The sequence below is a fragment of the Macrotis lagotis genome, chromosome 4 (assembly GCF_037893015.1).
Source record: "Macrotis lagotis isolate mMagLag1 chromosome 4, bilby.v1.9.chrom.fasta, whole genome shotgun sequence".
NCBI lineage: Eukaryota > Metazoa > Chordata > Mammalia > Peramelemorphia > Peramelidae > Macrotis > Macrotis lagotis.
This window is the reverse complement of record NC_133661.1, coordinates 277,668,753-277,684,625: the sequence shown is the minus strand read 5'-3', so window position 1 is coordinate 277,684,625 and position 15,873 is coordinate 277,668,753. Positions and strand designations below refer to the sequence as shown.

At 36.3% G+C, this 15,873-nt stretch overlaps 1 protein-coding gene across 8 annotated transcripts in view; it reads right to left on the bottom strand.

Annotated features, from left to right (window-relative positions):
- MAX (MYC associated factor X) overlaps positions 1-15,873 on the bottom strand; it is a 36,032-nt gene that overhangs the window by 5,318 nt on the left and 14,841 nt on the right. For 3 of the 8 annotated variants that reach the window (XM_074236112.1, XM_074236114.1, XM_074236116.1), the window contains one exon: positions 938-1,068. In XM_074236112.1, the coding sequence (XP_074092213.1) occupies positions 938-1,068 (131 nt within the window). The other 5 variants (XM_074236113.1, XM_074236115.1, XM_074236118.1 and 2 more) reach the window with 4 other exon arrangements.

Genomic DNA, 15,873 nt, shown 5'->3' with positions numbered 1-15,873 from the left:
AAGGACACAAAAGCAGCTGGAATCTCCACCAATGGCAGTCTTGACAAGGGTGGGAAAGATTGTATCCATTCTGATTATATCATCCACAATGGCAGCAAAGGATGACATGAGAGCCAAAGTTCCCTAATAGGAAAGACTCTTGTACTGAAAAACTGAGCCCTCAGAAGCATCTCACCATACATGGTACCTGAGCCCTTTGACAGATCCCTCACATGCAGGCTGTTCAGGTTGGTGCCTCCCCACCAATACCCCCCCCCCCACTTCCCAGGCCCAGCTCAGCTTATCTGAGACTGGAATGCTAAGAACCCTTTTTTTTTTGATGTTGCATTGCATTTTTCTAACCCAAGTGGTTACTTGCATTTCCTTTTACTTGCATCTTCCATGAGGGAGGAAGAGAAGTGAATTCCCCAGGAACAAAGAACTTGATCAGCTCTTGCTTTCCCCTGTGGTTATAGGAAAAGGCGGTTGTGAGCATTTGACAACAGCAGGGACCTGGCCCATATGCTGCCCTGATCAGACAATTATTTACACTGAAGTGGGCTCACTTGTTACCGAACACTTGTGAGGCTTTGGTATTTACACAGTATATTTAAATCCAAGGACCTCAAAGTTGTTAACAGACATCTGGTGCCCCTGACTGCTGACGGGGCAAGTAAGGCACAGAATTGGGAAATGATTGGCTCCAGTTCAGAAAAGACACAAAAACTTCTAATCCAGGGTTTAATTCCCTAGACACCCCTGCCTCCTCAGTTTTATGATTTGGACAGGCAATACAAAGTTCCTTTCTCAGGTTCTATCTCCCAAACATTCTTTAGATTCTTTAGGACTGAGGCTTATTAAGCTTTCCACAATTGGTTTTGATCCCGGCGCAGATGAGATGGCCCTCAGCTAGCCATGGCAAAGGAGGGCCAGCTGCCCCAGGGTCTGAGACGCTCACCTTGCTGCTCCAGTAGAGCATTCTGCCGCTTGAGGTCATCAATATCCTGCTGGTGTGTGTGGTTTTTCCTTCTCATATACTGGATGTACTCTGTGGCTTTATCTAAGATTTGGGCCCGGGATGCCTGTTGCAATAGTGAGAAAAGCACAGGGGACAAAATAAAGACCTAGTCTATTGTAGTGATGAAACAAATGTGTTTTTCTGTAGCAGGAACATTGGCAGCAGGATCATGGAGAGGGCTAAGAGTGCAGCCAAATAAAATGCATACGAAATCTTCACTTGAGGGCCTTTCCAGGTATCTGAGGAGAAATTCCCAGGTCAGTTGTGTCCAAGGCATTTACAGTACTAATTAATGTCTAAACACTTAGGATATTAGCATTGGTTCCTGACCATACTGTGGCAAAACTGTGGGTTCCTAATCCATAAAAAAAGGGAGCCAGACCTGGACTAGAGATATTTTGTTCTAAAAAGCACCCAGGGCTCATTCAGATATTTAGAAGGAAAACATGATACAAAATGTATATAATAAGCAGTGCTGTCTTTTTTTTACATTGTATTTTCTATCATCATCATCACCACCACCACTAACAATAAATCAATTTTGTGAAAATATAAACTGCATGTTTTATTAACACAGTGAAATGGTGGTAGTGTCCTGCAAGAAATTGCAGAAAGCAAATAATATGCTTTATCAAGGTTTGTGGGTGGCCTGGACACTACCTGCCCATAAGAATAAATGGTAGATGTCAGGTAACAGTGCTCCTGTGTACAACTTGGCTGTGAGGTTTCTTTAGGTTGTAAATACTGCCAGAATTATTCAAAGCTGCCCTCTCAAGTTATCTCACAGATACTAATTTTAAATTGGTGGCACAGTGCAGGAACAAAGAAACTCAATGGAGATCTTACTCTAGTAGCAATGGGAAGCAGGGACATTTCTTAGGAAATCCAGCAGTGTAATTCAAATAGTTACCAAATATCCAAGTGATTTCAAAAGTAGATGGGCTAAGGATCACCTCTCATAAGGATCACCTCTCACCTGGTCAAGTTTTCAAAAATCAAAACTTCTTATCAAATATTGAAACTGTCAGTTTATATTTCCTCAAGTTGGATAAACAGAAGGATTTTTTTTGTTATAGGATACAACGGTTTCTAAGATCCTGCAATCGTATCTTGGCTTTCCTGCCATAATTCCTCTCAAGCTGTTCATTAGTGAATACTAACAATTTGATGCAAAGTACTTTAAGAAACATAAAACAGTATTATAATATTCTTCATTACTTCTCGAGTTCAAATATCTATTTGGGAGAGATGTGTACAAGTATACAAGTAACTAGTCCTCTTGAGCTCCAATCCTGCTTCATGAACATGTCCAAATGGAGGTCTCATTTTCAACATGCATCAATATTTTCAAACCAGAAATGATTATTTCCTCCCCTCCCCCAAAACCCTTTTCTTTTTCTCCTAACTTCCCTACTTTTTTGGAGGGCACAAACTGCAGGGTAATTTCTGATTCTTCTCTCTCCTTACCCATCCCATCTCAAATCCAATTAGCTATACAACATATTTCTGATCTACCCTCTTCTCACCACTGTCATGATCACCAACTCCAGGCATTCATTTACTCTTGCTTGGTTCAAAACAATAAAACTTCCTAATAACTGTTCTTCCAGACTTACATCTATCCATTTCCAATCCATTTCCCTCAAAACAGCTAAATTTGCATTACTAAAGCATAGAATTGACCATGTCACCATTCTCTTAATTAAGAAGCTTGTCTTACTTGTGTTTGGCATTTAAAGCCCTTTACATTCTGGTTCCTGCCTACCTTTCCAAGAATATTATGTATTACTCTCCTTGTATTTATTTCATACTCCAGCCAAACCAGCCTATGTGACCCACCTCCATTTCTTTACTCACAGGCTGTTTTACATCCTTGAAATGCCTCATTTCCTCTCCTCTTTAAATCCTTTGTTTCATCACTTGTACAAAAATAGTCATAGCAGCCCTGTTTGTGGTGGCAAAGAATTGGAAATCAAGTAACTGTTCTTCAACTGGGGAATGGCTTAGCAAATTGTGGTATATGTATGTCATGGAACACTCTTGTTCTATTAGAAACCAGGAGGGATGGGAATTCAGGGAAGCCTGGAGGGATTTGCATGAACTGATGCTGAGTGAGATGAGCAGAACCAGAAAAACACTGTGCACCCTAACAGCAACATGGGGGTGATGATCAACCTTAATGGACTTGCTCATTCCATCAGTGCAACAACCAGGGACAATTTGGGGCTGTCTGCAATGGAGAATACCATCTGTATCCAGAGAAAGAACTGAGGAGTTTGAACAAAGACCAAGGACTATTACCTTAAATTTAGGGGGGAAAAAACAGATATCTTATTGTCTGATCTTGTTATCTCTTATACTTTTTGTTTCTTCCTTAAGGATATGATTTCTCTCTCATCATACTCAATTTGGATCAATGTACAACATGGAAACAAATTAAAGACTGACAAATTGCTTTCTGTGGGGGGGGGGAAGGAAGCAAGATTGGGGGGGGATTATAAAACTCAAATAAAATCTTTAATTTAAAAAAATTCAGTTTCCTGGGCAGCTAGATGGTGCAGTGGATAGAACAGTAGACCCTGGAGCCAGGAAGATCTGAGTTCAAATCTGGCCTCAGACAATTGATAACTGCCTAGCTGTGTGACTTAATCCCTGGTTTCCTTCACAATTCCATTCAAATACCATCTCCTATAAGAAGCCAATCTTGATCCCTTTTAAATTGCTTGGACCTGTTGCCTTTTAATCCCAGGTCACTGCTTTGTATTTACTTTGCATCTACTTTCCTGTGTACGTGTTTCTTTGAATAGAATTTACCAGAAAATGCCCAGTACATAGTAAGCATTTTAATTAAATGCTTCTTAGATAAATGAATTATTACAAGATGGTATAAGGATAAATTGACCAAATAACTAAAATGTACTCAAAGAAACATGCCAAAAATCATACAGATATAATATCATCAACATCATGAATGCCCAGTAGACTCCAAATCTAGGAGGAATTCCTTACACATAGTGAAGTCCTTTAGATATTCCTTCTTTGTTGCTAAGACTGTGCTGGCTGCATCAAGCCCTGTAGAGCCTCCAAAATGAGATATAATTATTCAAGTAATCAAAGTTATCTATTTTTATCTTTTGTAGTTATCCACATCTCTTGTTTGGTTAAGATGACATCTCCTATACATAATTATTCAAAAAAATTTTTGGCCTATTCACCTAAGAAAAATGAAGTGGGTAAAAAACGATTAGTTTCCAAACTATTATTTACAGTTAGAAAGACCAAAGAGCTCATCTGTTGGTACAGTAATTTGCAACGGAGGTATTCATGGACTAAAACTAAACAGAAGAGTTGGTTTTTTTAGAAAAAGGCACAATTGGGGCCAAATTATGGAATACTTGAGACAACTAGGGGGCACACTGATAAGAGCGCTGAGCTTGTAGCCTAGAAAACCTAAGTTTTCAAATATCACTCTAGACCCTTATTAGTTGTGTAACCCTGGGCAAAACACTAAAAGTTCTTTCTGCTTCAGTTTTTCTCTTCTGTAAAATAGGGATAAAAACAGCATCCCAAGTATTTTGGGAGGATCAAATGAGTCAATATTCTCAAAACACCTAGCACAATTCCTGACATACAGTTATGACTTAAAAAATGCTTTTTTCTTTCCTCATTTCCAAAGATCATGGTAAACTTGAGTAGGCCTACAAGACAAGCAACCAAGAACTAAATAAAATAAATTACATAAAGATGTCATCAGAAAAATGTATGACTGGTGGGTTGGGTCACATTGTAGAGAGTAAAGATTAACAGAGACAACCACTAACATCTTTGAAGGGTAGATATCCTTGGGCTTTCCTTTCAGCTATAAATCTATGATTCTATGATCTATATACTCTACTGATTCCTATATAACTTTAAAAGAATTAAAGGAAAGCCTCTAGAATACTAAGTATTACACACTGGAAAATTTATAGAAAGACAGGCATAATAGTCATACAGAAATGAAAAGAAATGACGGAACTGTGATCCTCACCAATGGCAGTACTCACATCAATGAGATGATAGGTCCATTAAAGTTATCATAAATGGCAGAAACAATAAAGTTACAGGAATTTAGATTACTTCTTGTTGGGACAATGAGAGAAGGTTTCACTGCAAGAGATGCCTCGAGTTGAATCATTAAAGGCAGACTGGAGCAGGGTAAAACAGTAAAATAAAAAAGATCTGCTTTGGTCCAAATTTCGGTGTGTTATGGCAGCTATCTAGATGTAACTTCCCATTGTTTAAAGGATACTTAATAAGATTCCTAATTAGTAAGTGATAAAATGAAATGAGGCAGCTAAATGGTATGGTACAGAGCCAAGCCTGGAAGTCAGCAAAATTCTTCCTAAGTTCAAATCAGGCCTCAAATATTTAGTAGTTTTGTGACCCTGTACAAGTGACTTAACCCTGTTTGTCTCAGTTTCATCTATCAAATGAACTAGAGAAGGAAATGGCAAAACCACTCTAATATCTTTGCCAAGAAAATCCAAAATGGAGTAATCAAGATTCAGACATGACTGAAATAACTGAACAGCAACAACACAAAATTTAACCAGGAAGATTATTATTTAAATACAAATTTGCACATAAGCACAGAAGCAACCTCACAACTTACCCACTTAGAAAAACTCCAAATGTAATGCTCTTCCTGAAGTAGACCATTCCACTTCTAGAAAGTTCTAGTTTGGAAGTTTTTTTCTAATATTAAGGTGAAATTTGCCTCTCTTACTTGACTGAACGTAGTCATCTAGCTTGTTAATGTTCTTTCTAAAAACCTAGAGCCACAAACCGTACAAGTATTTGGTCTGGCCCTCAGTACTTGACTGAAGTCTCTCAGATTTAACAGATTCTCTAAATAGAAAGTTCTGAATAAAAATTCTGACTACAAGTAAACCTGATCACTATTTCCTCATAGATGGCATATTTTAAAGAGTCTGCCTAATCTTGGAAGAGTTTTAAGGATCAAGTCAAAAATTTAGGTTATAAATAAATTTAATGCAATCTCTACTCTTATTTTATTACTACTTATACTACTTATTTTGTCTTCCCTGTGTCATGCAGCCCCTTATCATAATGCCTCATGAGCTCTTAGTATAACTATCTAGATAATGGCTATCTGTAAAGTGTGATGAGGCCCTGGACCTCTAAACAAAGAAAAATTATTGATAAAATTTACAAATCCCAACCAAGGTCAAGGATATAGAAATAAGCTTAATAAATTTTTAAGACCTAGGTGGCAATAGACCCTAAATATAGGGCCAAAAGTCAGCAAAACTCATTTCCCTGAGTTTAAATCTGGCCTCAGACACTTATTGGCTATGTGGATTTGGGCCAGTCACTTAAACTCTGTGTTTCCTCATCTGTCAAATAAGAGTCAGACACAACTGAAACGAATGAACAACAACCAAAAAACTCCTTTCCTCACCACCTTCCTTCTCTTTCTATGAGCCTTCAACTTATGATGCTGTTATTCCAAAGCATAGATATGGGAGAGGAAATAACACCTAATACCCCCCCCCCCCATCACTGCCTTAGAACCTCTGGAGAGTGAGGAAAACTGCTGAGACAGTTGTGGCCAAGACAACAGGTTGAATGGAAGCAACCAACCTAGTTCCCAAATACTTACTCCAGCAAAAACCTAAAAATACTAACAGAATGAACCCAATGAAAAACTTAGAATTCACTCTTCACCCCAGAATGAACAGGAAGTTGGAAATCCATAAGCAATAAAAAATGAATCTACTAGAAAGGAAAGCAGCAGCAAACAAGATGTAATCCTCCTAGACATGTCCAGAGATAGCTCCAGAGATGCCTGTAGACCACAAAGGTTTACATTAGGAAAGCAGTAAGGGAGGAGGGCTCCCACAAGAAAGTCCCAAGATGGTTCAGGACACATTTTGGTCATCAAAAGACTGAGAAGCAGCACTCAGACAAAGATCCCCAAGCTCTAGGGTTATTTTTTCTTAGCACTCTATCCTGAAATACTGAAAGGCCTTGAAGATCCAGGAAGATCTAAAACCTATCAACACATAAACTGGTAATTCAAGATCAGTACAGGAACCAATATGACCCCAGCCAAGTTTTCAGCACCGCTGACTACCCAAAAACCTGGCCTTTGTACAAAGCTCAGGAGTTACTAGTATAAAGAATTATAAATCAAGAGTATGATAGGACTTTTATTAGTTTTCTCATATCATGTCTCCTCTTCTTCCTGCTACAAGGGATGAGTCTTCTCTAAAAGGAAACCTTGGGACCTGACTGACTCATGCCTTGCTGATAACAGCTTCCTCATCACCCAAGAGCATAATAAAAACCCACCCAGATGAGAGTGTCATCAGGCTCTCAGGTTTGATGGGTGCCCAAGAGGATGCAAAGTTATATTCTGCCTTGATGACCACATATGCTTCCATAAGGAGGTAGGAAGGCAGAGTCTATCAAAACTGAAAGTGATATAGGTCTATATTTTTGCATATCCATAGACCAAGTAAAGCTCATTTTTCTTAACTGTTAAATGAGTTTACAAGCCCCTCACTTAATCCCCAAAATGGAACCTGAACTAGGAGAATGCTGTCTGTCATTAAGCAATCTCTAACTCAAGAGACGCCCCCAAATCCAATTAGAATTAACTATACAACAGCAAGCAGAATCAAAGGGGGGAAAAATGAACTTTTCCATAAGTACTACATGAATATTTATTAGAAATGAAGCAAGAGTAAAACTGAAAAAAAAAAAGGAAAATGAATAACTTAGAACCAAAAATGGAATAGCTAATCCAAGTAATGTCTCCTTGAAAATTAGACTAGACCAAACTAAAAATCTATCACTCCATAAAACACAAAATGTTAACAACAGAATCTAAAGATTGAAAAAATAAATAGAAGAAAATATAATGTAACTGCTATCAAAAACAACTGACTTAAGATGCTATAAAGAGCCCTAAAGAATCCTCTACTCTGAACTTCAAAAATGTAAGGAAGAGCTCAGCACAGGTGACAAAGGGCAGAACCAAGCAGAGACTACCCCCTACTGCTCCCCAAAGAAACATTAACAGAGAATGTATTCCTAAATATTAATATATTACTAATATGATAACATTGTACTAATATTAAGAACTAAAGCTGGAGAGATGAGCAAACTAAAGAAAGCACCAGTGAGTATTAAAAATACATTATAGATCTAGACATGACAAACATCAAACCAAGAATCAGAACCAAATGAATACTTAGAAGAAATGAAGCAAGAAATCAAAAATAAAAGGGGGGGGGGGAGGATGAATAAACACCTTAAAATAGCAAGTTATAAACTAGACTCAAGTTACAGACTCCATGAAAATCATACTAGATGAAATATAAATCAATGACCTGAGATAGCATATTAGAACAAAATCAAAAGACTGAGAAAAAACTGATCTGGAAAATTCATCAAAATATGACTTAAACATTACAGGACTCTTAGGAAGTCTGCCCTGGAAAAGAGGGAGTTTGCCCAAGCAATGTGGGTGCAAGAATGAAAAAGCTGCCAGCACTAAACTCCATTTTTATTTCTGAATGTGTATGCCATAACAGAAAAAGAAAAAACTGCCAGTGAAACAAACTAAGCTCCTCATTTATAAAGCACCATTTCTCCAATTTAAATATGATGAAGAACAATTCACAAATGTGGCTGTTTGCAAATGGTACTTGCCTCCATCTGAACTATACCTATAATAGATGACATTTGGTGGTTAGTGCAAAGGTATATATATCTGTGTGAAGAATGAAATGATACCAGAAGTTTTGGAAAGATGTCCATATTTGTCAACACACATCAATATTTTCTTCCAAAAATTGTTACTACTCAGTTTGGTGAGTTTGATTTTAACAAAAGTAAAACAAAGGTCCCAATTTTAAGACAACAGCTTCTCTGTTGGGACTGACTTAGAGGTATCTCTTTTGCTACTCAACTCAGGCAACAGTAATTAGCAAAATTACTAGGAAAAGTAGTAGTATATGCTATAAGCCAGTGAATTTATGAAATACTTCTGTTGCTGTGATCAGGACCTGTCCAAAATATGTCCATCCCACAGTCTAGTTTTATGCAGCCCACTGTGGGTTTACTAAATACTTTAATAAATGAAGCTTGAGCTACTGCAGAGCTCTCACTAAAATGGCACATCAAAATATTTTGTCTATTGTTTCAATAAAAACTTTTAAAAGTAAGGTTGGACAGCCCTATTGTAGCCAATAAAATGGATAGCAAAAGGAACTTAGCTAAAAAAAGAAATGGAACTTAGAAAATATCTCAAACCAGACATATTTATAAATATGGAATCAATATTTGGTTCTGCCACACAATCATAAGCTCTAGGACTGAGATCAAAATATTTACATTAAAACATTGAGATTTGATACTGAGATTTTCAGTATCTAAAGTGTTAAAAATCAATTGTGGATACTGCATTTGTTGAATATATTACTTTAATACATCTAAGTACCAAGAAAAGATCTTTCATCAGCCTAGACCTTTTTACTTTTAGAAATGAAATAAAATAAATTTGTATGGGGGGAAAAAATAAAAGGATTATAGGATTCCCTGAAAACCATGATTTAAACCTCCAAATAAAAGTTCAATGAATTTCACAAGTCAAATTTCAGAGATTTAAGTAAAAAAAAAAATACTGCAAACTCAGAAACTGTCAGGATCTCGTATAAAAACCTTATGACTCCTGGTATAGAGAAGATTAGGGACTATAATATTCCAAAGGCAAAAAGAGAGAGTTATAACCAAGAATAACTTAACCTGCAAAACTGAGAATAATCCTACATAGGGGAAAAAAGAATTTCAATGGAACACATTTGCAAGCTTTTCTGATGAAAAGACCAGAGTCGAGTAGGAATTTTATAATGCAAGTATAAGAGTCAAACGCAACCTAAAAAAGACAAATTTATTTGAGCAACTTGAAGAGGCTATATGATAAATGTCAACCTTTTAGTAGAGGGAGAAAGAATAAGTGTCCTTTCAAACTTTAATGTTATTAAAAGGTATTGAAGGAGTTAAAACAGAGACCATGGAGTTGAACTGATTTTGTTGTGAGGGTTTTAAAGAATGTAAAGGAAAGGCTAATAAAAAGAATACACTGGTATAAAAAGGGGGAAAAGGATCGATAATAATAACCAGGATGTGTAAGCAGAGTACATAAACATGGAAGAAGGGTGGAGGGAGTGAGCACCATAAAAAATTTACTTATACTGGAACTAAATAAAGGAAAGTCAAACATAAATGCTCTGGTGTTTAAATACCAAAAAAGGAAATAGATAGGAAGGAAATGGGTAGGTGGAAAGATGTGAGGAAGGAAATAGTTACAAGCAAAACAAAAAAGGGGAAGAAAAAGAAGGGAAATGGAAACTGAAGAGAATGACTGAACAAATACAAATGTGAAGGAATGGAATAATGGTGTGCAAAAATGATAAAAAAAACTGGGAAGACTTGTATGAACTGATAATACATGAAGAGAGAAAAACTAGAACAATTTATATATTAAGAAAAACATTTTAAAGACTTAAGAATTCTCATCAACCCCATCTTCAGAGTATGCTAAGTTTGTTACTCACCTGACAAGATGAACTCAAGGTGCAAAAAAAAAAATATAGATTTTTCGGTTATAGTCGCTGGTGTATTTATTTGGACTGCTTACTTCTTACTAGTTTTGTTCCCCTTCTGTTTTCAACAGGGAAGGGAGAAGAATACATAGAATAGGAGGAAATACAGAAGGAAGTATAGATAAGTAGGTCAGCTTTGATAAAAATTTGGGGCTTGGGGTCTCTAAAGCTCTACATTCATGATCCTATTATAGTAACATGTTGACTCTATTATATACTTAAAAAAAAGTAAGCAGTATGAAATAGACATTAAAAGTTTCATATATTGGGGGCAGCTAGGTGGCATAGTAGATAGAACACTGACCCTGGAGTCAGGAGTACCTGAGTTCAAACTCAGCCTCAGACACTTAATAACTGCCTAGCTGTGTGAACTTGGTCAAGTCACTTAACCCCATTGCCTTAAATAAATAGAAATTTTTAAAAAAAAGTTTCATATGCAATTCTTCTAAAAATTTATTTTGTAATATAGAAAAGTGCTTTTTTTTGGTGTTCAGAAGTTAAAAAAACCCAACAAAAGATAAAAAAGCCAGTGAATCAATATTAAAATATCTGAAATGCAACATTTCTTGTATATAAGAAAAGCTGAGAAGACATTTTTATGTTGAAATAATTCCCAAATTATGATGAGGCATTAGATGATTGGTGTGAGACTTGATCTAATAAGACCTGAAGCAAGACAACATCCTGTTAGGAGTGATTTAAAAGCAATAACTTATCAATGCCCATTTTGGGCCTTTGTTCCTATCAAGATGACTTGACAATTAGCTGGGAAAAATATCTCAATAAATCTTGCTAGGATATGTAGGTTCTTTTGTGTGGTTTCATCTTTCATTTCCTTGGCATGGCCTTTGGCTTAACCTGAAACCACTTATCTAAGAGAGCATCTGTCACTAAATGGAAGATGAGGGGAGATGAGGGAGAGGAGAGAGGGGATAAGAAAGAAAGATGGGTGAGAGAAAAAGAGGGGGGAAAGAAAGAGAGGATGACTGTAGATAGGAAAAGTCTGATCACCTCAAAAGAAAGATACTATGGCAAAATACACTAGAAATATTTTTACATGGTATATGGATAATTGTACTTTTGTTAATACAGGGTAGAGGTTCTAAACTTTTTTTGGGTCATGGATCCCACCTTGGCAGTCTGGTGAAATTTTGTAGGCTGACTCATTTTGAATTCGGAGACCACTAAAATTCCATGAACTGCCATCTAGGCACCTTTGCAGTTGATTTTTTGAAGTCAAATATATTATTTTATAGTAAATATATTTTGCAGTAAATGGATTAACTTTTTGATTACTTTATATTAAAAAAATACATAACACTATATTTATCTATACTGGAACACTGTGGTTTAATATAAAGAATAAGGACCCAGAGAAGCAGCTGCCCAAGTGCCTTTTGGCAAATTCTTCTCCCCCAATACCGATTTTCATTTCAAACGTTATTACTGTCTCCCAAAACCTATGTTTTTAAATGTCTCTATTATTATTAGGGACACTTTTATTTTTCTCATCATCAAACTTTACAACTTCAGTTTTGTCTTAAACTTTTCACCTTCCCTCACCCTACACATCTAATAAATTGCCAACTCTTGTCCTTTCTATACCCACAAACATTTTTCATCTGACTCCCTCCCTCTGCTTAAGGACATCATCCTAGATGAGACCTTTATCACCTCTCAAAGCAACTACTGTGGTAACCTTCTAATTAGTCTCCTTGCCTCAAGTTTCTCCCCTCTCCAACACTTTCTCCACACAGCTTATCAGTTAATTTTTTACCAGCGTCTGATCCTATTCAGTAGCTCCCTAATAACTTTAGAGTCAAATATAATTTCATCTCTATTTCATTCTTTTTAAATTCCCATTTTTGTGTAAATGTTACAATGTACATATTTATCACAATACATAATTACATATTACACACACACACACACACACACACACACACACACACAAAATTAATACCTAAGAAGTGGGGTAGGAAGAAGAGATGATCAAGTAAGTGAGATTGAAAGAATATAAATTTTAGAGCTAGAAAGGACTTCAGATATCCATCTAGTTCAACGTCCTCACTATACAGCTAAGAAAACTAAGGCCTAGAGAGAATAAATACACAAATGGGATTCAAATTCATGAGTTTACCTCTGTACCTCATTGCTTCCCTTTTTTTTATTTCTGATCAAGTACCTGGCAGGAAGGAAGATCAAACACCTAATCTTCTATAGGGTGCCCAATGTTACGTAGTTATTAATTGTGAGCACCAAAAGAAGAACAAAACGTTTCAAAATGGCATTCTTTATTCTAACTCAGAGTCTCCTTATAGTGGAACAAATCTAATAAAATCTGAAATTCCAAATAGAAAGCACAAGATTCTTTAGAGACAAAAAGAATTTTAGCAAATTTTGTTGTTCTGTCATTTTTCAGTTCTGACTCTTCATGACCCCATTGTGGGTTTTCTAGGCAAAGTTCCAAGAGTAGTTTGCTATCTCCTTCTCCAGCTCATTTTACTGATGAAGAAACTGAGGTAAATGGGGTTAAGTGACTTGCCCAGGGTCACACAGCTAGTATCTACAGTCAAATATGAATTTAGGAAAATGAATCTCCTGAATCCAGCCCTGACTTTATCCACCATGCATGCCATTTTGCTGTCCCTTTTAGCAAATAATTGACTAAAAAAAGAAGAGTAAAGAGAGACTAGTAACTTCAGTTTGTTTTTTTTTCCAAGCATAAATCTATACTTTGGTTCATGTTATGGAGGACAAAACTTGTAGAAACCTACATTGTCCAATTCTTTATAAGCAATAATTCATGAGTTTGGCTTAGAACTGAAACAAAAGGCCCATAAATTAGCATGACAATCCTCTCCACTGAAACTAGAAGCATCATTGTCACATCAGCATTCTACAATATATCAGTAATATATATAAGAAATAGAGCTTCTACAGAACATTCAAATTCAAGAGATAGGGAAAAAAACAACCTGCTACTATGATTCACTTAACTAAAGAGAAGCAAAACTTCCCATCTTACACAAGGATTATGACCAAAGTAGAGAAAGGAAGAGGAGAAATCCAGAAAGTATCACTTACCTAAAGTTCAATTAGCTCATTACAATTATTAACAAATATCAGTTCAAAAAAGATTAAAAGCTATAGTGCTTTGAAGATCAGCTCCTTTTGAAGATCAACTTTCTCAGAATATTTGCTCTATCAAACTCACTGTCACATATTAACTGCAACACATCTAGACCAAAATTGCTCACTGTATTTTCTGACCCCAAGCTCTGCCCTCTCACTTCCACTTCTTCACTACTACTGATCATCATGGTCTCCTTAATCTCTACTCATTATTTTAGTTGGTTCTTTCTTTCTGATTTCATCTGCAATTCTGGACAGTCTGGAATCTATATTTGAAATATACAGTAACATTTTTAAACTCTTCAATTCCACTTCTACTCTCTTAACCTTCAGAAAATCTCATTACTGCATTTGAAGTCTAACAATTGCTGTAGAAAGTCAGAATTCCCCACTGATTAGTCACACACCCTCTTCCACTTTCAAGTTCAACTTTCTGTCCCCACACTAATTTAGAGAAGACTCACAACATCAGTACCCTTGTCTCCTTTTCTCCAAGTCCAAACTTATTTTCATCTATTTACTCTTTTGTTCTTTGTCTAAGAACAATGGTAGTAGCTTCTTAATTTTCCCATTGGAATGTAACTGATTGTGAAGAAAGTTATTATTTTATTCAAGTTGGACCAAGGAAATGATGCCATAATAGGAGGGTAAAATGCAATAGTTTAACTCAAGTTTCAAGTTTCAGCTAGATGGACTCTAGAGTCTCTTCTAGCTCAAACCTTATAATTCTATGACCTTTTTACTATGATTCTGTGATTACAAAATCTTATTTTTCTTTTGGTTTTTCAAATAGTCTTCCAGTAGATTGGTTGCCTTGGCATTCATATTATTCATTATAAATGTTTAAATTAGGCTCTTAATTGAAAGGACTGACTTACAAATAACTAATACTAGTTATTGTGACATTGTGACATTTCTTAATTGAAATTTTAGAACTGACAGTTTGGTTTTTGAGCTGACTACTAAGTTTGGTTAGTGGCTCAGTGGATTAGTGCTGGGTGTAGAGTCAGGAAAACCTGGATTCAAATCCAGTTTTTGTGACTTGATTTGTGATCTTTGTGATCCTGGGCAAGTCACTTAATCTCTATTTGCCTCAGTTTCCTCCCGTGTAAAACAGGTTATTATGAGTACCTACCTCACAAAGTTGTTGTGAGCTTCACAAGAGATAATATCTATAAAAGAACTTGGCACATAGTAGGCCCATTTAACTTATTCCCTCCTGTGCCCCACTCCTTCCTAATTCCCCAGAGTTTGATGATTTCTAGGTAGAACAAGTTTCTGATCTGAAACGGTAAGGACTAACCACCAATTTTATAAACAAAAGCTTGTAACATACAGAATTCAGAATTTTAATCCTCTTTTTATTAGAAATTTTAAATTTAATTTTAAAATTTGAACTTTAGGATAGATGACGGTGCTTTCAGATTTTATTTTGTAAAAAGGTTTTTGGTCAAATTACCAGATCTGATGGGGCAAGACAGTTCTTATGAAAAGAGAATCGGGAATTTTGAGTGAATTACAAATGCAGTATCAATCAATATTTTAATATGGCAACCATAAAATGTAATGTGATCTTTACAGTATATTGAATGAAGGTCAACATCCAAGATAATGTAAGTAATAGTTCTGGTATACTCTGACTTGGTCAAACTAATTCTCTCTCTCTCTCTCTCTCTTTCTCTCTCTTTTAAGGTTTTTGGCAAGGCAAATGGGGTTAAGTGGCTTGCCCAAGGCCACACAGCTAGGTAATTATTAAGTGTCTGAGACCGGATTTGAACCCAGGTACTCCTGACTCCAAGGCCGGTGCTTTATCCACTATATGCCACCTAGCCGCCCCAAGACTAATTCTCTTTCAAAGGAACAGTCTTTATGAGAAAATTTATACTTGTATCTTTTCCCAAATCTTCCTCTGCTAACTAAACATCTTTTAGCCAAGAAAGTATAAGCCTGAGGGGACACTAATCTCTCAAGTCATAGAACACAGGTCCAATATGGCATCTCACCTACCACTCAAGGATTCAAATTTCCAATCTCCAAAGAAAGGCCCTCTTGGAATGGTTTGTA